The sequence below is a fragment of the Chiloscyllium punctatum genome, chromosome 8 (assembly GCF_047496795.1).
Source record: "Chiloscyllium punctatum isolate Juve2018m chromosome 8, sChiPun1.3, whole genome shotgun sequence".
Taxonomy (NCBI): domain Eukaryota; kingdom Metazoa; phylum Chordata; class Chondrichthyes; order Orectolobiformes; family Hemiscylliidae; genus Chiloscyllium; species Chiloscyllium punctatum.
Genome location: NC_092746.1, coordinates 32,660,143 through 32,686,543, shown reverse-complemented (window position 1 = coordinate 32,686,543; position 26,401 = coordinate 32,660,143). Strand labels below are relative to the sequence as shown.

At 41.2% G+C, this 26,401-nt stretch overlaps 1 protein-coding gene across 1 annotated transcript in view; it reads right to left on the bottom strand.

Moving 5' to 3' along the window:
• Positions 1-2,079: 2,079 nt before the first annotated feature.
• Positions 2,080-26,401, bottom strand: part of LOC140480229 (transmembrane protein 196) — a 62,175-nt gene continuing 37,853 nt past the window's right edge. Inside the window, exon 4 of the mRNA XM_072574941.1 lies at positions 2,080-3,192. Coding sequence (XP_072431042.1) covers positions 3,124-3,192 — 69 coding nt within the window. The 3' untranslated portion in view covers positions 2,080-3,123. The remainder of the gene's footprint in view (positions 3,193-26,401) is intronic.

The following is a 26,401-nucleotide window of genomic DNA, read 5'->3' as shown; positions in this document are numbered from 1 at the left end:
ACTAAATCTACATTGCCTCCTCCATTCCTTCTCCCACTTCACACTTTTTTTTCTCCACCAAAAATGAAATTAGATTAATCAAACTCAATCTACCTTTTACAAATCTGTGCTATCTCTCCTTAATTAACTCAATCCCCGCGAAGTATCAGTGGCTTTTTTCCCCTGGATTATTGTTTGTAAAACCTTATCTAGCACTGATGTTAATCTGTCTATAGTTAGAATCCCTACAGTGTGGAAATAGGTCATTTGGCCCAACAAGTCAACACCAACCCTCCAAACAGTAACCCACCATTCCCCTGACTAATACACCTAACCTACACATCCCTGAAACACCATAGGCAATTTAGAAGGGTCAGTTCACCTAACCCACACACCTTTGGACTGTGGGAGGAAGCCAGAGCACCCAAAAGAAACCCACACAGACATGGGGAGAATGTGCAAACTCCACACAGTCACCTGAGGGTGGAATTGAACCTGGGCCCCTGGGACTGTTGGCAGTAGTGCTAACCATTGCGCCACCATGCTGCTCATGGTGTTATTACTACACCATTCGATGTTTGAATGACTCTCATTCTGTAGAATACTGAAGATGCGTTGACCAACGAGGAGTTCCTTGTTTCAAGTGTTCCAAGTGTTTCCTTGCTGATGTATGCTACTCATTGACCCACTGATGCTAATTTGTCCATGTGAATTAAATCAGACTCCGGTTCTTCATAAAGTCGCTGTTTTTATTACTGTGTATGCAGTCAGTAACCTTTATGCTGCTGGTTACTCAACTTTGCTGTCTCAAGTTAGGTTTAGAAGAATGAGAGGTGATCATGCTAAAACACAGAATTCTGACGGGGCTTGAAATGGTCAATGTTTTCCCTTGTGGGGCGATTTCCAACTCCGAGGGCGCAGCATCAAACTGAAAGGTTTAAATCAGAGATGAGGAGGAGTTTGTTGTTGGTCTTTGGACTACTTTTCCCCCAGAGAGTAATGGGGATTGGGCCATTGAATGTATTCAAGGCTAAGTTATACTGATTTTTGAGTTATGGGATTTTTCTCTGGAATGTTGGAGGTTTAGGAGTGACCTTACAGAGGTTTAAAAAATCAGGAGGGGCATGGATAGCCATGGTCTTTTTGCAAGGGTAGTGGAGTCAAAAACTAGAAGGTATAGCTTTAAAGTGAAAGAGGAAAGATTTAAAAGGGACTTGAGGGGCAATGTTTTCATGCAGAGTATGGTGCATGTATCAAACAAATTGCCAGAGGAAGTGGTGGAGGCTGGTACAATTACAACATTTAAAAGGCACCTGGATGGGTAGGAAGGGCTTAGTTGGATATGGGCCAAGTGCTGGCAAATGGGACTGGATCAATTTAAGATATCTGGTCAACGTGACCAAAGTGTCTGTTTCCATGCTGTATGACTCTATGAATATAGACAGGGACAATTACCAGACAATTGCGCACCATTTGTCTAGAAGGAAGACATCACTGTCACCCTGATCTCATCCTCACCCATGTTCATTAACGTACTCTATCCACTTGTCGTTACTGGACAAACAGTATCAGGAACTGTAACTGATTTCCATTCCATTATCTCTCCACGCTTCAGGCTCACTGCCTTTATTCCTGATGAAGGGCTTTTGCCCAAAACGTCGATTTCGCTGCTCGTTGGATGCTGCCTGAACTGCTGTGCTCTTCCAGCACCACTAATCCAGAATCTGGTTTCCAGCATCTGCAGTTATTGTTTTTACCTTATTGTTTTTACCTTGTTGATTTCCATTCCAGTCTAGTCTAAGGGTACCCAGAGACTAAATGTAGTATTTCAATCCCTATCTAGGTTGAAGTTATGTGATGCAGCTTAGTCCAGTTATGAAACCTGAAACATTTCTTGGGCCAGGAATTTTCTCTGACATCCTGCGCGTAAACTTAGAGCAGCTGAGTGAGAGCAATTCCAAAGCAATTACCAGCTTTGGATTGTGGCGGAGAGAGCATTTATTGACTGAAACAACAAGCAACATATTTTAATAAATGTACTAATATTTATTAATATTCATCAGAAGATTAATGGATGGTATTTTGAATGCAGTACCAATATTCATCATATTGTTGAGGAAATATTTTTCCAGTAATTATGGTACCTGTAAATAATGTCATCCTATCTAATGTCGCCCCTCCTAGAAACTAAAACTACACTGCTATTCATTGCATTTGGAGTAAAAGACTTTATTCTCAAGCTAGTCCCACTGCTTCATGTTCTTTTTGCCAAAAGTAAATGTTTAATCATTGTAGATTTGCTATCAGAAATCATTTTTCAGTATTATCTGCATCAAGAGTACATTATAATGTGTGCCCAACCAAAAGCAGTTTACATACAACAGCAAACTGAGGTCACAAGAGAGAATATTGTGGCATAACAAATCCTACGTCTATGATAATATCCTCATTACCATTATGTTAACTTTTCTCAATCAAAGCAGGACAAATGTTTTGCTGTGGGAGAGGAAGAAATATGTTTAAGAGACCCAAGTGCAGACTGATGAAGCTATGCTTATTTACTGTGATATTTGTTATGAAGTCATAATAACATTTATAGAAAAATAGTGATTCATAATTTTTAAATATAGAATTCAACAACAAATAGTCATTATATTGTCCATCTTTCACCCATAGTGTATATATATATAGTAGTGTATTTAGCATAGATACAGTAACTTGGAGATTGAATTTGTTTTAGTATTGTTGGCATTCCGTGAAAATCTGCTTTTGAATATCAATAACTGTTCGTGCTTTCTTTGAAAGCTGAATAGCTTCTTTTGCATGCTTCTTGGAAAGTCTGTTGAGTGATGTTTCTTAAAATTCTAGCCTTTGATTTCTCACAAAACATTCCTTAAAGCGATACACCTGGACCTTCTGAATCTCTTTTAAATCTTCTTGTAAACTCAGGGCTGAGTATTTCTTTGAAGCTTCCTTGAGATTGTAGTGCCACTCTGCTGTTTCTGGCACCTGGTAGTGGTTTGCTTACAGAAACCTGAACTCCAGACTTTGGTATTAATAATTATGGGCTATGTAAAAATATCACATTCGTCATGCAGAGTTAACTTGCAGTAAAAGTTTTATTTCTGTGAAGTATTCTTTTCATCATGTTGGTCTGCCATTCTGCATAATTTGTGGTATTCCATTGCTTATGTTATCTGTAATCTCCTGCACCTGAAAAATAACAAATCAACAAGTTAATTTGTTGTTACTGCACCATCGACATGTGTCCTTTTACGCAAGTAGGAATTGATGAATGTAAAATTCTCTACACTTGCAATTGAATCAGCAACACAATGATCACAAAATAACACATTTGGGAAATGAATTTCTTGTAGGAATTTATTTTTGCTGGGGGAATGACTTGTCTGATGCACAAGGATCTGATGGAAGATTTTTTGTGATACTCAGTAAAAAAAAGTAATCATTCATAAAGGCACTATCACCTGTTTGGTGCTGAACAATAGGACTTGAGAATATTGTTATTGAGAGTATTTTTTAAAAGATCAGACCCGTTTAGTCTTTCAATCATGTTCCATCACTCAACGGATTGAAGCTGATTCTCTACATTAGTCGAGTAGCTTTTATTTGTCATTTCTACCATATACAACTGATACAGTAAAAACAAGACACCATTCCTCCAGTACCGAGGGTGCTACATGGACAGCACAAACTATACAATCGTACAAGGCATAAAGCGCATAAGAATGCAAAACATGAAAGCTACAGTATAGTAGAGGAATGATAAATAATAAACATTTTTCTAGAAGTAATTTGAAGTCCAATCATACTGTGTTTAGGAGCCTGATGGCTTTGGGGAAAAAACTTGCACAGCCTGGCCGTGAGAAACCGAATGCTCCTGTATCTTCTGCCAGATAGAAGGAGGGAGAAGAGTTTGAGTGAGGGGTGTGTGGGGTCTTCCACAATGCTCTTAGCCTTTCGGATGCAGCATGTGGTGTAAATGTCTGTAATGGAGGGAAGAGAGACCCCGATGATCTCCTCAGCTGTCCTCACTATCTGTTGGAGGGTCTTACAATCCAAGATGATACAATTCCCTAACCAGGTAGTGATGCAGCAGCTCAGGGTACACTCAATCAACCCTCTGTAGAATGTGGTGAGGATGGGGGGTGGGAGGTGGGCTTTCCTCAGCCTGCGCAGAAAGTAGAGATGCTGCTGGGCTTTCTTGGCTATGGAGCTGGTGTTGAGGGTCCAGGTGAGATTTGCTGCCAGGTGTACATCAAGGAATTTGGTGCTCTTCATGATCTCCACGGGTGAGCCATTGATGTCCAGTGGAGAGTGGTTGCTCCTTGCCCTCCTGAAGTCAACAACCATTTCTTTCATCTTGTTCACATTCAGAGACAGGTTGTTAACCACTGCACCTCCTCTCTGTGTGCTGACTCATTGCTCATCAGATGAAACCTACTCCATTCGTATCATCAGCAAACGATGATGTGATTGAAGCTGTACATTGCTGCTCAGTTGTGTGTCAGCAGGGTGAACAGCAGTGGACTGAGCACACAGCCCTGGGGGCCTCCCATGTTCAATGTGATGGTGTTGGAGATGCTGTTCCAATCCAGACTGACTGAGGTTTCCCAATCAGGAAGTCCAGGATCCAGTTACAAAGGAGGTACTTGGGCCCAGCAGACTCAGCTTTCCAATCAGATGCTGAGGAATGATAGGGTTAAATGCAGAACTGAAGTCTATGAACAGTAGTCTGATGTAGGTGTCCTTCTTCTCCAGGTGGGTGAGGGCCAGATGGAGGGTGGTGGGAATGGTTGGATCGATACACAAACTGCAAGGTGTCCATTGAGGGGGGTCAGCAGGGTCTTAATATGCCTCATCAAAAACCTCTCAAAGCACTTCATCATGATGGGCGTAAGCACAACAGGGCAACAGTCGTTGAGACAGGACGCTGAAGAATTCTTCAGCATGGGAACAATGGTCGCGGCTTGAAGCACGTTGGAACTATGGTGCAGCTCGGGGAGATGTTGAAGATGTCCATGAGAACATCCGCTAGTACATCAGAGCATCCTCTGAGCACTCTGTCAGGTGTTAATTGGTCCAGCAGCATTACATGGGTTGACTTTGCAAAGGGTTTTCCTCACGTTGGCACTGGTAAGGCACAGCACCTGGTCATTGGGAGGGCATGATGGACTTCCTCACTGCCACACCATTTTGTGCCTCAAGCCATGCATAAAACCCCATCTTCTCACACTATCTCCATTTCTCATAAGTCCCTCAAACCCCCAAATTTTACTGGCCTCACATACTCAGTGTCCAAGCACCCACAGCTCTATGGCAGAGTTAACTGCAAAGATTTGGAACTTTCTAAGGAAAAGGATGTCTCTTAACCTCAGTGTCAATTCATCAATGTCTTATTCTGAGGCTGTGACCCTGTGCTGGATTTCTCATCCAGGGAAACCATTATCTCAGCATCTACCCTATCAAACCTCTTACGGATATTTCTACGTTTCAACTAGATCATCACTCATCCTTCTCAATGTACCTAATGTTCACTTAGTCTACTCAATCTCTTCTCATGGGACAATTCAATTTCTCCAGGGTGAGTGCATCCTTACCTACAGAGGAGTCCAAAACAACATGCTGTTATAATTCAGAAAGTCATTTGGTGAATGATAATCCTGGCGCCAATTCTTCATCCATCTTATGTTTGTTTGGAGTTAAACATAAGGTTACATTTCCTAACTTCATACACCACTGTTTCATTCAGCATTCATTGTTAATACATGTTTGAAAGACCATATCCTGCACATCCAGAGTCAATGCCCATGATGTCACTGTCAACAACATCTGAGGCAGCTACCTGCATTAAAAATGGTGCTATTCAAACAGACATATAAGAGGTAAGACTCTATCTTTGCAAACTCTATTTAGTGCATGAATGAAGTCTGAAAATAGTAGATAAACACAATTACCCTGATTATAATTAGCGAGTGAAGACAATAGAGAATAGGTGCAGGAGTAGGCCATTCTGCCCTTCGAGCCTCCACCACCATTCATTATGACCATGGCAGATCATCCTCAATCAGTAAAAAGAGACAAACAGAATGGGTGAAGTGGGAGAGGAATTTAGTGAGGTGATGAAAGGACTGTGCAAAGCAGGGAAGAGAGTGGATGAAATGGTTTTTCTAATTTCTTACTCTACCTGTATGCTAGCTTTCTGAGATTTTTGTACAAGAATGGGTCAATGCTGAATGTAATCATTTTGCAATCCTTTATCATCCAGAAGGACTTTTTTTAAAGCTCTCCCTGGCCACATCTGTCATATGTATGCCCCTTCAGCCAACCTGTCTGTAATTCCTCTGCAGCCTTTGTATCTTCCCTGCTATTTACTTTCACACATAAATTTATATTGACAGCAAAATTAGATATATTACACTTCGTCCTCTCATCTAAGACATTATTATAGATTGTCAATAACTGAGACCCAAGTGCTGATCAGTGCGGTACTTTGTTATTTACGGTCTCGCAATTGTAAACAGTCCTGTTTATAACTAACATTTTTTTCTGCCCATTTTCCAATCCCCATTCAATGCTTAAATTACTCTAATCTCATAAGGTGCTGATAATGTCTTGTGCGACACCCCTATCAAATGCTTTTCAAAATTATTATATATCTGTTACTGGTCATTATCATAAAACAAACTAATTTGCCAAATATAATTTGCCTTTCATAAATCTGTGTAAATCCTTCTTTGTATGATTTTCCAGGTGTTTTACAACACACCTATTTTTGTGTTCTAGCACTTTGCTTACTACAGTATAGCTCACAATTTTTCTGTTCCTTAAAAGGCAAGATTATTTTTGCCACATTCCAATCCCTAGCCACTGTTCTGAAAACTTAAGAATTCTGAAATATCAAAACCAATGTATCCACTATCGCAGAAATTATCTCATTTGAAAGCCAAGCATATAGGTTGTCACGTCCATGGCATTTGTCCCCATACTGTTCCTTTAAATTTTTTCTGTCCTATTTCATTACATATAGTGATTTATTTAAGTTTTGCATCCTTGCTAAATTCCTGGTTTCGCATAATGCTTTTATGTCTCTACCATGAAGACAGTTACAAAGTATTTAATAATACCTCCTTATTCCTCACATCATTTCACTTCTCTTTACCTCTATTGGTCCCACTTTTACTTTCACTAATCTGAGTAGTTAGATTGTGATAGAAAAGCTTACAATTTTTTGTCACTTGTAGTCTATGCTGATATTCTCTTCTCTTCTTCCTTATCATGTTATTGGTCCTCCTTTGCTGAATATTTAAGTTCTCCTATTTCTCAGGCACACTACTCTTTTTGGCAACATTATAAGGCTAATCACTTGATCTAACTCTGTGGTTAACTTATCTTGTTAGACACAATTAAGCTGTTTTTCTTCTGTTGAGTTTTTGTGTCTCCAAACAATATATATTTGTTGCTAATTACGTATTTGGAGTTCTAACTGTTAGCCACTGCTTGTCTGTCAATACATTTCTTTTACTGGAGTTTCACAATCTACTGCAAACAACATAACCTTCATAGCTATGTAGTTTGCTTTATTTATATTTAAAACTTTGCTTTCAGATTTAACTAAATAACCTTTAAACTTTAAATTCAATCAATATTATGATTTCTCTTCCATAGAGGCCCCTTTAATATAACAGTACTAATGAGATGTTTTTCAATGCACAATACTAGATCGAAAATAAAGTACTGCAGATGCTGGAAATCTATAATTAAAGCAGAAAATTCTGGTGAAACTCACCAGGTGTAGTTCCATCAGGGTTAAATTTCAAGCTGAATACAACTCTCTTTCAGAAATATGAATTCTGTTTCTCTCTTCACGATGCTGTCAGATCTGCTGAGCTTATTGAGCATTTTCTTAGCCTGTTCTTTAACATGGATAGATCTCTTTGACACTTTTGACAGGTCTTCTTGATAGCTCCTTTTGATATGACCTCTTGAAACATCCTTTGACAGTTTCAATGTGCTTGATAGTAATGGCTTTATTACTATCTTTTTACATACCTGTACAACTACTTTTGACAATTCTAAAGGGCACTTTACCTACAATGTGAAGTACATGACTCACACCAAAGGGCACTTGACCTCGAGCTAAAGGTACATACCTCCAGCAAATGGCATCTCATCTTCACCAGAGCAGTCCCAGGACCAGGTCCAAAGGGTACCTTATGCCTCCAAAAGAGTATCACTGGCTAGTCAAAGAAATGCACAAAGTTCACACTTCAGGTTTCACACTCCAAAGTTATCAAAACCTCCTTCAGTGTTGGCAGCTGATGATTTAAATAGCCAGATTTTTCTGTGAACTGTGCACGTGCAAATCCCACCAGAGCCATGTCTGGCCCTGTGAAAGTGACAAATGATGTGTTAGGCTTGGACTTGCAAGTTTTAGGCTCTTCTGCCTATTTTTATATGATAGAAAGACTCTTTGGTGTGGTGAAAATTCAGGCTAAAGTTATTTATTGAAATAAGCATAAATATAAATCCATGAACACTGTTGTACATACTTGTGAGTCCACTTGTGCAACAGTTACTTCTTTTTCATCCTCTTATTGTTACCACAGGTGGCACAATCCCCATAACTTCAAAAGAGCATGAGACAAGGCATTAGTCCCTCTGTGTTGATAGAAAAGATGCCTATAGTGGACATCCTCTTTGTTTTGGAGCTCTTGAGAGTTTTGCTAAAACCTTCCCTTCTGCACCTTTGCATGGGTGGTCTTGGTCATTGATAAAGGTGACAGAAGTGTGGCTCTATCTGGAGATGAGGAGACAGGAAATGAGGAGTAGCAACACCTTGACAGGTGTCCCTTGGCCATGTTCCCATCTCTATCTTCCTTCTCATTCCCAGCTATATTTCTTTAATTGTTAAAGCTAGAGACCATTTGGCTGCATTCCAGTGAAGCTACCAAGGTAAGGCTTTGGTGTATGATGTGTAAAGTGCCAGTTAGAATGTGCAGGTCAGAAACAAGAAGGGGTTGGTTCCCAATCACATCCAATTCCCATTCAGGGAGTCATTCTTTTCACAAATATTGACAGCAGTGCAAATGTCTGAGACATTATACTATTGTGGTTTGCAATGGACTCCTCCAATTTCTACCATATGGTTTGCATTACATCTGGAAATACTGAAGAAGCACAAACATTTCACTTTTCTGTTCCAGGAGATCCCCATTGATGAAGGCCTCCAAAATGCATTTAACTGAGCACTGTAGCATCCTGCGCTCTTTGAAATGTATTCTCCACTACTGTCCCTGTTTTCAGCATTTGCTACTGCCCCCATGTATTGTTTTCCTCACCATGTGGCAGCCTTGTTTCCTCTGATGATACTTCCAATGGAGATGCACAGACCTGAGCTGGTCAAGGGTGCAGGTCTGTCAGTGAATCACAGAGTGTTCACTGTCCATGAAGGAGCCCTTGGCCTCTTACTGTTCCAGATTCTCTGACACTCTTAAAGTATCTGTGGGAAGTGATGGACATTGATTAAAACTGGCCAATGGGAAAAAATTAACAGTCTTCATTGTATAGACCCTAAGTTCCATGAGTGATTAAAACTGTTCAAAACGAGTGGCAGCATCATATCTAATTCTGTTACCAGCTCTGTGATAATCGTAATCTCTCCGCTGGTAATGTCAAATGTCAGCACCACTCTGTCAGTCTCCAAACTCACTTCCTGCAATGTGGTCAAGGTGACTAGCACTGCCAATCAAATGCTGGCTCGCTCCTCTCTCAGGAGTTGTGTGATCTCTTCCCCATCTTGAGAAAAGCAGAGAGCAATGAGTGCAGTTGGAAGCTGGCTGTTAGGATGAAATGAGAACATTTATGGGGTGGGTGGCAGCATGGTGACTATGAGGAATGCATACGAGCTGAAGTTATTATGAGAATCAGAGTTACTTATTCAGAGGGAGAAAGTGAGGACTGCAGATGCGGAACATCAGTGTTGAGAGTGTGGTGCTGATGAAGGGCTTTTGCCTGAAACATCGATTCTCCTACTCCTTGGATGCTGCCTGACTGGCTGTGCTTTTCCAGCACCACACACTCGACTTAGTTATTCAGTGGGAGATTTGAGGAGATTCCTAAAAAGAAAGAAATGCGTGGAATAGCAAAGTGTGTTGGATGGAGGAATGCTGTGCATAAAAATGCAAAGGAGGTCAGAAAGTGGTGGCTTAAATCTTTCAGATATTTTATCCAGGTCCTTGACATCTCATTCCTTTTGCACACAGCACCATTTCCAGTCACGCCTATTCCCTCAGGGACACCGATCTCTTTCTCTTGTCCTGAGGAAACAGCACATCCTTATGGATACTCATCTCCTCCAGCAATACATTCAGATAAGAGTTACAGAACAAAGGGCAGCCTTCCCACACCTTCCTTAAATTTCTTCGCTTGCTCAAGCCTTCACTATAAAGGCTTATCTCAGCCATTGTGACATCTGTCCCTTAACATAGACGTCCTTCTCTCTGTCAGGCCTGGTGAGTTATTTCATACAATAGTTCTAAATTCACCTCATGAACTACCTACCATCTTCCTCACATCTAATGCTAGCCCAAATCTCCCACTTGCTGCAGTTGATAAGCGACAAACTCCTGACCTGATTCTGTACAGCTCCCCGACGTCATTCCTGTGATTCCCTGGACTAGTTACACTGGAGCCACAGGGCTGACCCTGATCCACTTTGTGGCCTGAAGAGGTATGGATTCCCTGACGCTGACCACTCTGCTCTGATTCTGTCCAAGCCCATGAACTGATATTGCAGAATGCCCTTGACATTCTGTACTTGGACTCCCTGCCTGAAGCTGTCTCCCTGGGCTTGATAAAGGACTACACCCCTCAGATCTTGAAACATGACCACTTGATTGATGCACAGTGTGTACGACATCTCTAAGTCTGTCACAAGGTCTGGGTGTGAGATTAATGTAGCACTGTGCCATTCAGCAAAAGGTCTGCGTACTTGACTGATGACCAGTGACAAACATGGCAAGCTGCTTGGCTTTGTGTGTGCTCTAAAATACAAGGCACGGCAGAAGTACTGTGAGCATTTAAGGTGCGGCTAAAGTGGCAACACACTAAAATACAAATGGAAACAAGGCAAAGCAAGACAAATCAAAGCAAGGCAGGAATGCTGTGAGTATGCTTGAAGTGAGTGAGCACTAAGACAGTGAGCAGGCAGTCCTGAGATGGAACTTTGTCCAGCCTGTGAGCTGGGTTCCTGTCCATCAGCACCAAGTATCTTTGCAGCAGCATTGCACTGAAAGGTACTGGTACATTCCAAAGTTCACTGAAGTCTAGAACTGCATTGAAAGTGATCTGGAGATGCAGCATGATGAAACAGATATGCTGGCATGTCCAGTGGAGATGGAAGTTAGAGAAGCAGGAGGCGAACAGGAATTGTCAGCTACCCATTTGGACTTACGTGCTGGGAATTCTTGGTGTCTAGTTTCTATCTGTATGGTGGGAGAATGAAGCCTGCATATTAATGAGGCCGAGATTAGGTGGTAATGTGGGTGATAATGGATTATAACTCAGGTTCAAATCCCAGCTAGTCCCGAAGTGTGTCATAACATCACTGAGCAATTTGTTTAGAAACATAACTAGAAGGGGTCTGCAAGAAAAGTTCAAGTTCTCTCGCCTAGAAACAAGGTGGTGTGTTGGATTGAGAGCTGGTTGCCATTGGGAGAGAAGATGCTCCTCTCTCACATGCATTAAAGATTAAGTTGTCTGGATGAGGTAAGCCCACAATATTAAATTAAAAATCACAGAGCTGTTATGCCATAGACAGAGGCTGTTTGGTCCACTGTGCCTACACCAGCATTGTTATCACGTGCCTTTTCCCCACACCCTTGCATGTTATTTTTATCCAATGCCCTCTTGAATACTCAACTGAACTATTTTAAGTTACTGCCTTTTCAGTCACTAGCTACCCACTGACTGAAAAAGATTTCCCTCACTTCATCCTTGCTTCTTTTGCAGCAAAGCAGCAAGTAAAGGACCAAAGAATGCAAATTAAGGCAATCTAAGCAGCATTTAAAACTGATATTGCAAATGGGAGCTGCTAAAATATTTTGAGAAAAATAAAACTCGCAATATGGTGCTGAACTAGAGAAGTAAGCATACTGAAGAGTCAAACTTAAGAGAGATAAATGACCTTTTCTCAACAGCCTATAAATTCAATGCAAGATGATAAATGTTTCTGAATTAAATATTGTTAGGTTATTTACACATTTAATAATAGCAATTTCTAAATATTCTATTTGTGCACTGGTTTTATCGCCAATTCCGATTTGCGAGTTGAAAGAAAGTCAATGGTCAGAGTCGTTATGTTTTGGAAAAAGCTGAAGGGGTGTGAATTGTTTTTCACAATAAGTGGGTTAAAAATGTCCTTTGCATAAAAACCACTGTTTCTGTATAGGGTATACTCTTGTTTGGATCTAATTCCAACAAATGGAATCAACTCAAAGTCACAGCAGCGGCTTTGTCACATGCATGGCCAATTCAGATTCATGACTTCACAAAATAATTTAAGTGGGAATTATTGCCAGTTACTGCTTAGATTATAACTCTGGTTTTGTTTCACCTGATTGTTTATTCTTTTGCCACTTCTTTTGTGGAATTGTAAATCCTACTGGAAGTCACTTAAATGCTCATGTGAGAAAGACAGTATGCCTAAATTCAACATCATTTCTATGTCTCATGCCTTTCCCAGTGTTTCTGTGACACACAGATAAGGGTTATGTATAAAGGAAGACTATAGGCTGGAGGTCTGTAATAAATAATTCACAAAGTAAGCAGTATCCACAGTGGACATTTAGACAGAACAGTTAATAATTCAGGTTTAACTTTAACTTAATCTCTTGCCACACGTTGGGAAGTAATGGAAATTCTCAGCCAATGTAATTTTGGAGCTAGGTATGTATGTAAGTTAGCTCGCTGAGCTGGAAGGTTTGTTTTCAGATGTTTTGTCACTATGACTAGGTAACATCATCAGTGAGAGTCTCCGATGAAGTCCTGGTGGTATGTCCTGCCTCTCTATTTATGGATCTTGGTTTCTTAAGGTGGGTGATGTCATTTCCTGTTCTCTTTTTCAAGGGAAGGTAGATGGGTTCTATGTTGATGTGTTTATTGATAGAGTTCTGGTTAGAATGCTATGGCTCTAAGAATTCTCGTATGTATCTTTGTTTTGCCTGTCCTGTGTGTGTGTGTGTTGTCCCAGTCAAAGTGGTGTCCTTCTTTGTTTGTATGTATGGAGCTACGTATATTTAGCTGCTGACCTCACTTCTTTTCCAATAGGTTTTGGGTCTGTCATTTAGGCACCAATGACAGAAATCAGCAGTACAATGTAAGTTATAAAGTCATGCCATTTTGTGAAGATCTGAACTCTAAAGGTTGTGCTCTCATCAATTTACTCTATTCATAATGGATGTTACTTTGAAGCCCTAGCTTTTAAAAAAAAGGATTAATTTAATCCCTGTGAGTAATGAGGTAGGAAAGATGCCACTTGTGGCCTACTTCATCATTAAGATCAATTCTAGAACAATAAATCTAATCTGATGTAAATACATCGAAAATGCTTATAGTCATGAGTTTTTACAACAACTGCACTCCCTTTGTTTAATTAAAATCCTCTGCTAATAAAATAATTGCTAAGTGACTTTTTTATGGGTATTGATCAAATCTTTAATCAGCTGAACGCTTATTCTATGATGATTAGGTCAATGGAACTTTTTGAAGTCCATGCCAGAATCTTAAAGTCAACCCTCAGATGGAATGGAGGTAGATGAAAATGAAAGCAATTGAGAAGTGCAAGGATAAGGTACAAATAGAGATTAATGTGATAAAAAATTTTTAAAAGTGTTCAACCAAATGGTTAACAAATGGGAATTTATGAGTAACACATAATTTAAGGGTTAGAAAAAGTGGAAAGGCTCTGTCAAAGGAACATGATGTCAGCTGGTATGGACACAAAAGGTATCAAGTGAAGTGACTGATGTTAAATATATAGGCAAGTAAACTTGTGAAAAGCATGCGTTGCAATGTTCAGAATGTGGGAAATAAACTATGGGATTCAAATTATGTCATGGGAAGACACCACAGATGCCCAGTTGCAACAGTGTGCTTCATACACAAGATGCAGTACAGCTACCTGTCAAGACTCCTTCAACAGCATTTTCCAAACACCTGACATCCACCAACTAGGAGGCCATAGGTAGAAAGCAAATGCATGGGAACAATACCATCTGAACATTTCCCTCCAAGCCACAAACAAGCCTGACTTGGGAGTGTATTGCCTTTCTTTCACTACTGCGTGATCAACATCCTGAAATTACCTTGCTATCAGCACTGTAGGTTGTACCAAAACCACATAAACCACAGTGGCTCGAGAACGCAACTCACCACCACCTTCTCAAAATCAATAAAGGATGCCTATAAATGCTGGTTTTGTAAATGAGGTTCCCATCTCAAGAATCTTTTTTTAAAAATGAGTAGGACTAAGAGAAATGTGGCTGTCAACTAAGCAAGAGTGGAATATAATGGAAAGAATTTGCTCTCTCAAGGTAAACAAGTAGTGTCTGCTATACTAAGGACATGCAGATGCCTACAGAACTCTGTTTTCTAATTTACTATAAACTAGCCAAAAAAAGGAAAGTGTTACAAAGCATTGGGACTTGGGCAAGCAAGGTGAATAACTACCTCCTTCATATAGGAGTACAGGACTTAGTAGCTGAGATGGTCTTTTTGACCCTTTACAGGTTCTCTCCTACTCACTAAGATTCTGACCAATCTGGTGGTGGTCTCAATTCCACTTTCTGACTGAGCTTCATAACCAAACGCTTTTCTGACTTTGCCTTCAATGACCCAGCTCCTCTGCTTTCCGGGAAGAAAATTCTACACACTAATGACCCTCCCTCCAGAGAAAAAAATGTTCTCCTCACCTTTGTCTTAAAAGGGAGACCTCTAATTCTTAAACTGTGTCCCAAAAATTTACTCTCCTTCACAAAAAGAATTGTCATCCCCCCTTACAAGTCCACTCAGGATCCTATATGTTTCCACAAAATCATGCCTCATTCTTGAAGCTCTTCAATCTTTTATATAAGGTAAACTCTTCATCCAGGAATGAGTCAAGAGATGCTTTTCTGAATTGCTCCAAATACAATCATACTTTTTGTCAATGATGAAACTAAAACTGTACATCGTATACCAGATGGGGTTTCACCAATTGCAGTAAAACTTTGATATTTTTATATTCCATCCCTATAGCAATAAACACCAACTTTCCATCTGCCCTCCAAGTCAATTGCTGTACCTTCATAAAAACTTTATGCAAATATATACCAGCACAATCAAATCCTTCAGTACCACTGAATTCTGTAATCTCTCCCCATTTAAACACTATGCTGCTTTTCTAGCCTTCCTGCTAAAGTGATCAAGCTCATATTTTCCACACTATACTCCACCTGTCATTTTGTTTCCACTCAAGCTCTCTACATCCCCTTGCAGACTCTCTGCCTCCTCTTGACAACCTCCTTAATTATCTTGGTGACAATGGCAAACTGTATGTTCATTATCTGCATCTAAATCATCTAAATATAGTTGAGGCCCAGCACTGAGCCCTCTGGAAATCCACCAGGTACAGTTTGCAAACCTAATAATGATCCGTTTATTTCAACTCTCTTGTTATATTAGATTTATGTTTAACTTTTTTGTGAACGTGAGTATGAAGGATTGAGGATAGGTGGAATTGTTTTGATAAAGATGTCAGTGAAGGATGGTAGAACTTTATTAACAAGGCATTTCTTAGACACCACATGGTTCCAGTTAATTACTGATCTTGGTGGCTTGAACTCACTTCAGGGAAATACCTGACTTTTTAAAAGATTTTATTGCTGTTCTGCTTGAGCAGTGTTTGCAGCATTGAAGATGGTTTTGTTTTCAGCCAGTTGGGCTTGCTGAAGGAAATGAACCGTTCTATTCGTGTCTCCTCTTTCTGAAGCAGCTTTGTGGTGAATCTAGTTTGAATCTTGATTGCTCTCTTGAAGAGCATCTGAAGACTTCTCAATACTGTGTTTCTTGAGCATAGGAGACATCTGTCTATGTTGGTGACATCTGTCTGCACATTTGAGAATGTCAGACCAAGAACCATCTGAGATTTCCACATCTTCATCTTTAGCCTTCAAAAACTAAGGCTTACTGAGAAAACAAGTTTCTCTCTTTCTGAGTGAATTTCTAACAACAGAAATTTGTTTTCTCTTTTTCTCCTGGAGTGAATGACTGTGTAATTGTGTGTATGGATTACATTGAGGGTAAACATTTATATTTTCATATTATACACTGTGTATGTCAACTGATTTTGCATTTTAATGGAATACATTTTATTTTACAATAAATTAATAACTTTGTTTTTGGCTTACGTCTAACACAAAGAAAATGTTTAATTGGCAATTACAGGAACTGAATAAACCAATTGAACTTCTGCCGTGACTGTTGGGGTATTGCATCTAGAGAAAACAGTGTACTGCTCCCATCATCTGGTCATAACATTCTGATTCAAATTAGCTAACCAATCCCTAATGATGCCAATATGTTATACCACACATCCTTATCTTGTGTAGTAACAGAATATGACATCATACTAAAAACTTTTGGAAATTCACATTAAGTACATCCAGAAGCTCCCTTTTATCCTTTTATGAAGCCATATTGAATCTATCTGATCATATAATGATTTTCTAAGTATCCTCCTATAAACTTCTTATTAATGAATTTTAGTGATTTCTGTTTGACAGCTGTTAGGATAGCAGGCTTTGGTTTCCTGCTTTACGTCTCCTTTTTTGAATAAAGCTGTTACAGTAACTTGTTTCCAAAAATTTGCCAAATTGGAATCTAAATAATTTTGGAAGATTATAACAATGCATCTACTATCTCTGCAGTCTCATCTCTTAAGATCATAAGCTGCAGGCACAAGCAAATTAAAGATTTGCTGATGAACAGTGCAGAGTTTAAACTAAGGAGCGCCAATTAGAATATGAAAGTCAAATCAAATGCAGAAACCATAACAAACAGATGGAATAAATGACTGGATTTACAGAAATGTAAGAAAGAGAAAAAGAAAATAAAAATAAACTTTTTAAAATAAATTTATTTTGAACATTTCCAATTATAATTAAAATCTAAACAAAAGAGACTGCACATACTTAAAACTTAATTTCAATGCTAGCCTGGTTGCTTGTGAGTAATTAACATTTAGCCCACCATTAAAAGATTACTTACATTGGTAGAAATAAATCTTTTTTTTAATGATAATTTTAATTCCATCTATGGGTTATTAAGTGAGATGCCACCAAATGTGAAGATTTGGATGGCAAGACAAATGGACAACAACTTCTGGATTTCTGCGTTTAACTATGCATGTGCAGTTGCTAGAATTTGGTGTTCGGTTTCCATGCGATTAATTGTGAGCACTGCTAACCTCAGCATTTTTTCTGTCACAAGCTTTGACCATGTTCTTCACACTTTGCCACAAATTCTCTACCTAGCCACTGAATGAATCCTTCTCCCTGACAATAATTTAAGATTCAGCCAGATTGTTGGCAACACTGGCATCAAATTTGACTAGGATGAGTTTCCAACCCCATGTTTATGCCATACCTAAAACATCAGAAGGAAAAACCAGGAAACCTTCTGAATGATGAATTCTTGTCTCTTAAATCTCATGACAATGCTCCACTATGATCAGTTTGTTCATTTCCAAGGACTACTTTTCTTTTTACAGCAGTTTTCCTATGGGACTGCCATTTCTAACATGAACATCCAACTGCTCAGATTTTGTTTAGCTTATCTCCAAATGAAATCCACAATTATTTTGTCACCTCCAAAACTGACAGCTCAAATACATTTCTGGACTATCTCCCATGTTGACACCACCACCCACCTCCCACCATTGATTTGGCATCTTTAAAAGCTCTGTTATCTCTGTTCTAACTCAAACTAAGTCCCAGTCATCCATCAAAATTGTGCTCACTGATTTACAATGCCTCCTGCCCCCGGTCAACTCTGAGTGTCATTGCTCCACACCTAGCAGCCGTATCTTGCAGCTGACAAGATCCTATCTTTGGAATACATACTAATCCTCTGCTCCACATGACCTCACTTCCTACCTTTAAGAAACACTTTGAAGCTTACTTTTGATCAAGACTGTGGTTACCTGCCATAATGGCCCCAATGTGGCTTGAAGTCAAATATTGTTTGACAATGCTCCCATAAAATATCCTGGAATGTTTTACAACATTGAGACGCTATATATACATTTCACTGGTGCGCTTTTAGGCAAGTTAATAATCTGTTATCATTCTGGACCAGTCTGCTAAGGAACAGTAATCTATTTCTTAAAACAAAACTATAAACAGGCTGAATATTACGCACCCTTATCTGATACTTTGGGCAGGGGTGGGTGGCTCACGTTCACATTCAGTCTCCAACTCATCCCACAGTATGGAAGTTGGACAGGTGCTGAAATAAGCTGCCCACTTACCACTTGTAAATAAATTATTAAGGATGAATCCAGCTTGGTTACAGAGCAGGCTGTTTTTCTCAAGTGTTCAAAATGCTCGGAAGAAAAGAAGTGTGACATAATTTGGAGTGTGCCTCTTGCCCATCCAGGGCAACCCCCAAGGAGGACAGCTCCTCCTTCCCATAGTATGAAGTCCAACAATCTTGTCTAGCGCCTAAGCCAAGGGAAGGGGCTCCTGTCCAATTTCCATCGACTTAACTTCCTTTGGAGTCCTGTGAGCCGCCTTCCTCAGCTTGCTTGCAGTACCAGCAGTGTCCACTATGGAACTCTAGTGCTGCAAAGAGTGCTGTAGCTGGCAGCTGATCAGATTAGTACCAGCTCTCGAAGGCAGGACTTCTTCCCAGTGAGGAACAGAAATCTGACTAGGAGCTCATTTAGCCCATCTTGTACGGCATTTTATTTATTTATTTTTCTTCACTCATGGACGTGGCTAGGCTGGGATTTATTGCCCGCCCCTAGTTGCCCTCGAGAAGATGATGATAAGCTGCCTTCTTGAACTGCTGCAGAACTGTATAGTAGGTAGACCAAAGTGCCCTTAGGCAGGGAATTACAGGATATTCATCCAACATCCCTGAAGGAATAGTGATATATTTCCAAGGTAAGATGGGGAGGGGCTTGGAAGGGAACTTGCAGGTGGTGGTGTTCCCATGTATCTGCTACCCTTAAATGTTTAGAGAGTAGCGTGGGTTTGGTAAGCATGAAAATAAACTTTACTATACAAAGTTCAATCTACAAATCTATAACATCTTTACCACTTTTATTCTAAAAACCTATTAGTATTCACCCGAGGTAAACATGGGTAATTGATACTGTGGTTGAACAGCCCACAGAACACATCAGAAAGCAAACGAAATCCAGACAGAGCCCATAGATCCCTCATCTCCCATCCCCCACACACCATCCCCCAGACCTTCACGGCACAGTGGGTCAACAAATCTCTTTTAAAACGTACAAGAGATTGCAATTCTTCATTCTTGAAAACACAGCATTGGAACACCTTCAGAAGCCATGATCTTATGGAATGCTTCAATGATTCACTCTCCCAATTGAGGCTCTGCCCTTCGGGATTCAGGAAACAGAGGAACCTCGATTATCCATATATCAATTATCCAAATTTCGGATTATCTGAAGAAGAGCTCACGGTCACGATAGAAACATTATATCAAAGAAGTGTTTCCAACACTGATCACAGCTTTTGTTTTACAATGATTAAAAATGAACTCGGCTTACTGAAATGCTGTTGAGAACAGTCCTGGACATCGATGGGAGCCCAGGCACCGTCTCCAAATGACTGACCGCCCGACCCTCTCTCGCCCCATACTTTCCCTGGAGTTCCACCCTAAACACCACATCCCCAGATAATCTCTCCAACTTTGCCCTGCACAGGACAAAGGTGGAACTTGTCAAAAAGCTGCAGTAAAAAGTTGTGTATGTGTGCTATTTTGAAACTCAAAATTGTTGAGTTGGGTTGGACATGGCTGGGAGGGCGGGGCTCATGCGTGGTGTGCTGCTGCCTAGTCTCCTGAATGGGGAGCGGACTTAGCAAGTACTTGCTGTGTCAATCCTATTAAACTGATTGGTGGGGAGTGCGGGGGGTGGGGGTAGGGTGGTGAGGAGGGTGGAGGCTTCAGCAATGCTGCAGGTCCCTTACACACAAGTGTGTGTCTGGTCAGAAACAAACCCTGAGACAGAGAGAGGGAGCAAGGGAAAAGGAAACTTCAGCAAACTCCATGTCCCAAAGGAGAGGCATTGAATAATTAACCAAATAATCAATTATCCAAATGAAATAGTGCCTGCCCATCTCATTCGGATAATTGAGGTTCTTCTGGATACTCCTACTCCTAAGAAAAATTTCAACTTTTCACACAAAGCTTGCTTCACTAAGCAAGTACTGCCTCTGCGTTTCTCTGAGTTCTAATCTTGACCAGTTGTTGAAAGCCAGAAAGGCTTATAGGCTTCTTTCATCCTGTTTCCCAGCTGCACTGAGAATATACTGGCACATGAGACTCCAAAGCTTTTCGAGCTTCTCCTGAGCTGAAATGATCAAACTTAGCTTTATCTTCTGACAATGTCATTCAAACTGCATTGAATATAACTAGTTTTAACCATATCTTGCTCCTCTGCAAAAAGTAATCTTCCCCATTGGTAATTACAATAATTTCCTTAAAACTTTCCATTGCTGCTTTTAAAGTCAGACCTGCTCTTCCATACCACATATCTCATCTTTCGTAAATAAAAGCAAAGTACTGTGATGCTGGAAATCTGAAATAAAAACAGAAAGTACTGGAGAAACTCAGCAGGCTTGACAGAATCTGGGAAGACAGAAACAGAGTTAATATTTTGAGTCCAATATGACTTGTCCAGAAGGTGAGTTAACATGAGGTGGACCCTCATCCTTTTTCAGTCAAGCGTTAACTTTGCCAGGGTATTGAAGGTTTTTTCATTGCACGGCCATATCATAACAAACTCACCACATTAACGACCTATCCATCCCATGACCTCCTTCTCATATGATCTTATCTCCAACTTACCATGCACCATTCCCAGAATAGCTCACCAAGCAGCAGATATTTGCCAAATAGCGGGCATCTAATGAGTGTGAGCCATATATAAAAGGCTGCTATGCACCCATCTGAACCTTGGTGCCTGACATACAGTTCCAAGATTCAGAGAATGGGAAAACGGTGCCCCAATACACCAAAGGGACCTGGAGGTCCTCCTGGGCAGGGTGGTCCAGAGGAGGCATGATCTCTTCCCAGAGGACTGGCAGAAACGATCATAATACCAGACTCTGGGAGTCTGGTCAAAGGTCACTATCCAGGGCAGTGTGGTCTCCATGGTGCCAAGGAACAACCATAGTGCCGTAAGAAGGTCAATTACTTTCTCCTCTCTGCTACGGTAAGTGCCACACTCCTGTCTCCTACCTCCCACCAAAGCTCAGGCACTGCCATTCTCACTACTGCCTGCAACATCTTTCCTTACCTACTCGTGTTCCTAACCCCAAACACAATCTCCCACAGTACCAATCCTGCATGGTCTCTGCACTGCCTACTCACTCACTCGGAACACTTCACCACCTTTCTACTGCCTGTACCAACACTGACAGCTGTGCCATCCATGTTATCTCTCCCAATCTCTTCCTTTCTCTCATTCAGTGGTTCAGTGGTTAGCACTGTTGTCTCACAGCACCAGGGACCCGGGTTCGATCCCACCCTTGGGCAACTGTCTATGTAGAGTTTGCACATTCTCCCTGTGTCTCTTAGGTGGTGGGGTACATGTGGTTGGTGCCTGTGGGTCAAGAGCTGAGGAATTGTTTGGTGTTGGGCAACATGGAGACTCTCTGCAGCCAGGAGGTAGCTGAAAGCATCAGGTACCCACTTGACCTCCACGATGAGAATTCTCAATGTTTAGCTTGTTCAATATGAATGATGTTAGGAACCTGAATGTTGCCACTTTAACAAGTTAGAATCCCCCTTAATTGGCAACTTGCTGCATCCTACTGAGAAACTCACTCACAACTTGAGAAATGTAAAAGCAATGGAGCAAGATGCTCCCGACAACAAGATAAGCCTCGCCAGAATTCTGACACAATTCTGCCCCAAATCTCACCAGTGTCGCTACTGTGCAGACCCATACAAGATTCCACCCTCTCTCTTTCAACGTGTTAACTCTGTTTTTCTTTCCACAGATGGTGCCAAATCCGGTGAGTTTCACCAACATTTTCTATTTTTAGCTGATCCTCATTATTCTCCATATTGCGTCAGAGTTCTAAACTCTCTTTGTTCTTTGAAGACAAAGCTCCACTTGAGAGCTGGGTCAGTCTGGGCTTTAAATTCTACATTCAAGCAACCTTTCTGATTCATCAGCAATTCCATTTCCTGCTCAAGGCATTTTCCATCATACTTCATGAAGATCTCTGATACTTGAAGGTCATCAGGTTTTAATTGAGTTCCTATTCCTGTTCAATTTACTTCAAGTTCACATCCAAGTGTTTTATTTGCAGTGACAGATACTCAAATGTTGTCACCAGCTTGCACTTTCCATTAGCAAATTCATCTTTCATATGGGATGCTTGGTTCTCTCAACTCATTAGGTTTTATTAAAATACAGCCTTGTTCCTGATGCTGCCATGGACATTCTTGCATATCTGACATTAACCTTTCTTGGTCCTGGGCATGTTATTTTTCCATTTTAGACTATGCCAGCTGCAGAAGTGGGGAGAGTCTAGGATATATCTCCTGTAAAATCTCCATCTCTCTCATCTCATCTGACTCTCTTTCAATTTTCAGAGATGCCAAGATTTTCAGAATTGCCAAATCATTACTTAGTATAAAGTCCACTCCCTCAACAGGTAATCTACGAATAATTCCCACAGTAAAAATTCGGTTCAATAAGTCTCTTCATAAATTAACTTTGTACAAGGGAAGAGGTGCATAAATCCCGTAAGGATCCCTTATTCATAATTTATCTTGGACCAAACCAACCGGAAGACAAATTGTAACATCAGCAACCATCAATGACTGATTTGCTCCAGTAGCTCTCAAAATATTAATCTGTTACTTCTGTTGTCGGAAGAACAAGGGATCACTTCACCCTTAGAAACAAAACCTCTATAATCTCCAATAAACTGATTTATTGTAGTAGTATTCAAAGAAGAATTTTCTTGACTACCCTGAGACACATCCCTCTTTCTATTTGCCTCTGAGGGACACCATTTCATGTGCACCATTTCCATTGTTTTAAAACCCATTTTCTTTACTAACAAATCCTAAAGTGTTACTATTACTCCCATTGGTTTGCCGTTTCATTTCCAACAATTTGTTTCGACATGCTGTCTCTTATGTTGATGGAAACATAGTAGTTTTCTAACAACATTTCTTTTCTTTTTATCATAATTTGTATTGACTGGACCAAGTTCCCATAAATCTAAGTTAAAAAGCCACAGAGGAGTCAGTTCCATGCTTTGCTTCTCTTTCAGGACACATTGGGGACTTAAGGGTTAAACACCACCCCCACCCCCCCCACCCCCCCCCCCCCCCCCCCGCCGGCCAAAAGACTTACTGCAGTATCAGCTGAAGGCCTGTATTCTTACAATCCAGACAGAACAACTCAGTAGCGGGGAGGCTGACTGTATCTTAGAAATAGAACCTATTGGAGCTGACTGATAGCCCTGGCCACAACCCTGTTAAAATGCCTCTCACTCCCATTGTCTTACCTCCCCTCCCTATTAGCATAGGTATGTGAATGAGGCAAAAGTGAGGACTGTAGATGCAGGAAACCAGAGTTTAGATCAGAGTGGTGCTGGAAAAGCACAGCGGGTCAGGCAGCATCCGAGGAGCAGGAAAATCGCTGTTTCGGGCAAAAAGCCTTTCATAGCTATGTGAATTCCCCATTTACTGATGGAAGAACCCTTCTGCCTTAATGTCTTTCCATCAACACATAATCATGAGTAATACGATAATTAGTTTCTGTAATCCATTCACACGTTATCACAGGACATCGACATTCATCAAGCTTTGTAAATTCATAATTACCTACTTTAAACTATGTAATGACAATCACTCATGTGACTGATATATCTTTGTTTAATTCCTATAAGATATACTGTCTGTGTGTAAGGCAGAGATTTGTGAAGAAGAGTCACTACAAATAGACACTTGGCTACTTTGGAGACACTTTGAATCTCTTGCTGGCTGTCCGATAATATAGCTACTGCTATTGTACAGAAAACCTGTGTCATCCGGAACAGACATCAACATTTAGTGCCGCAACTTGGACCTCAACATAGGGAACGTCTAACGGGGCTGAGTAAGCTGCATGAAAATCTGAATTGGGAAAAACCGAGCGGTAAGGACATCCTGGGCTGTTTTAACCCAGACTGCTCCTTGTGTTCAGCCAGATGATCTGTCCATCGCCCCGTGAACTGGCTCCTTGAAGAGGTCGCACAAACCACCCGGACTCAGCTTGTAAGGTAGGAAAGTTGTCCAGTTGCTCTAAATTGCTGCGGGGTGACATTGGCTACTCTATATTGTGCGAATTCTGGTTTGGGAGCTGCCTCTTTGGATTTGGCTGGTGGAAATTGATTTATAGAAAAGAGAGCAGGCTCGGTAAATTTCTCATCCCATGGTACTAACACGGCCGGTGGAAATTTGTTTATAGTACAGCAGAGTAGTAAAATGGGACAATCACTGGATGTGCCTGATAAGGGGACCCCCCCCCCCCCAGATGTGCCACCCCCCCCCCCCCAGATGTGCCTGATAGGGGGACCCCCCCCCCCCCCCCAACCAATTGCCGCACCTTTCAAAGCACATGCAAAAACTTACCTGATCAGGAAAAGATCTTCCGAAAATTAAGTGCAGCACTGAACAAAGACTAGGGCACAAGATTTGGCCTCTGGGGGGATCTTGGGATGTGGCTGCCTGTGAGCAAGCGGTGAACTTGATCTGGAAGAGAAACTGTGGTAAAAGGTGGAAATCCATCATCAAGGAATGGAAGGAGAGGGCCGATAATAAAGGACAGGACACCTTGCTGGCCAGCTGGAGAAGTAATGCCTGCAACAGGGAGATTGAGTTGTTCACAGCAGATGGGATTCCGAAGGGCTGGGAAGCGCTAAGGGCGGAATGTGAATGGGTGGATGGTAGGCAAGAAAGGGCACAGGACAAACAGTGCAAAGAGGCTAAAGCTGGGGATGATAAACTAGAGGGGTTAAAGCGACAGCACTGCAAGGAGCACAAAAGCACTTCTCGCGATTCCGAGCTCAGATCTGGCATAACGACTCTGCTTGAGGAGGCAGGGAACGACACTGAGATAGAGGAAGAATGGGGATGCTATCCCAGTGCGCCAAGGCCATCAGCTGAAACACCCCCAACCCCCTCTCTGCCGCCGTTCCCGAATCCCAAGAGATCTTGCATAGCCGATCGGGTTAAAATGCACGCTAGGAAATCTGCGGCACCCTTCAATCTCTGCACGGGAGTTCACCATCTCCATGTCACCCCCAAAACTATGTTCCTCAATAGGCAGTTGCTGAATCCCAAGGAAGCTGAGCCGCCCACTATCGGAGTTTATATCCCGTGGAAACCCTAAGAGATGATCATGATTATGAACCAGGTGCCAAACCATAAAGATAAGCCTGCCCAATTCACTCAGTACATCTGGCGCACCATTCAAATGTGCAATGCGACACCCCGTGATCTGTTTGCAATTTGCTGCATGACTTTGTCACCAGAAGAAGTAACTAAATGGCAGGAGCAGATGGGTGAGAGTGATAGAAAGGGGCCAGCCCTCACCTACGAGGATTTAAGTGTCAGATTCAAAGACAACACTCAAGTGAATCAAATTGTCCAGCCAATAGAATGCACCCTACAACAGCCTGTTAACATTAGCAAGGTCCTAGCCTGCAGACCCAAGGTGGGAGAGTCTGGGGGAGACTTCTTGGAGAGATTTGTTGCCTGCTATAGGACCTTTGCTGGGGATCAAGTTTTTAACTCTGGGAAGGACTCACCTTTGTTTAACTCAATGATTCTACAATGTGTCCCCTCAAGTCTTGCTGACATGATACGCATGAACAGCATGGACTGGTCCGAAAACACCAGGTCCCAGATGAGAAGAACCCTTATGTATTATTGGGAAGTCCAGAATGACCCCAAACCACGCTCCAAATCTCACCCAAAAATGGAGTTTGTTCAGCAACCCCAGTCGAACTAACAAATTTTAATGGAACCAGGATACCCCCGGGCACAAACTCTCCCCCAGGATGCCTGTCCAGTGACACCCACCACTCCCCACGAGGACCTTGGA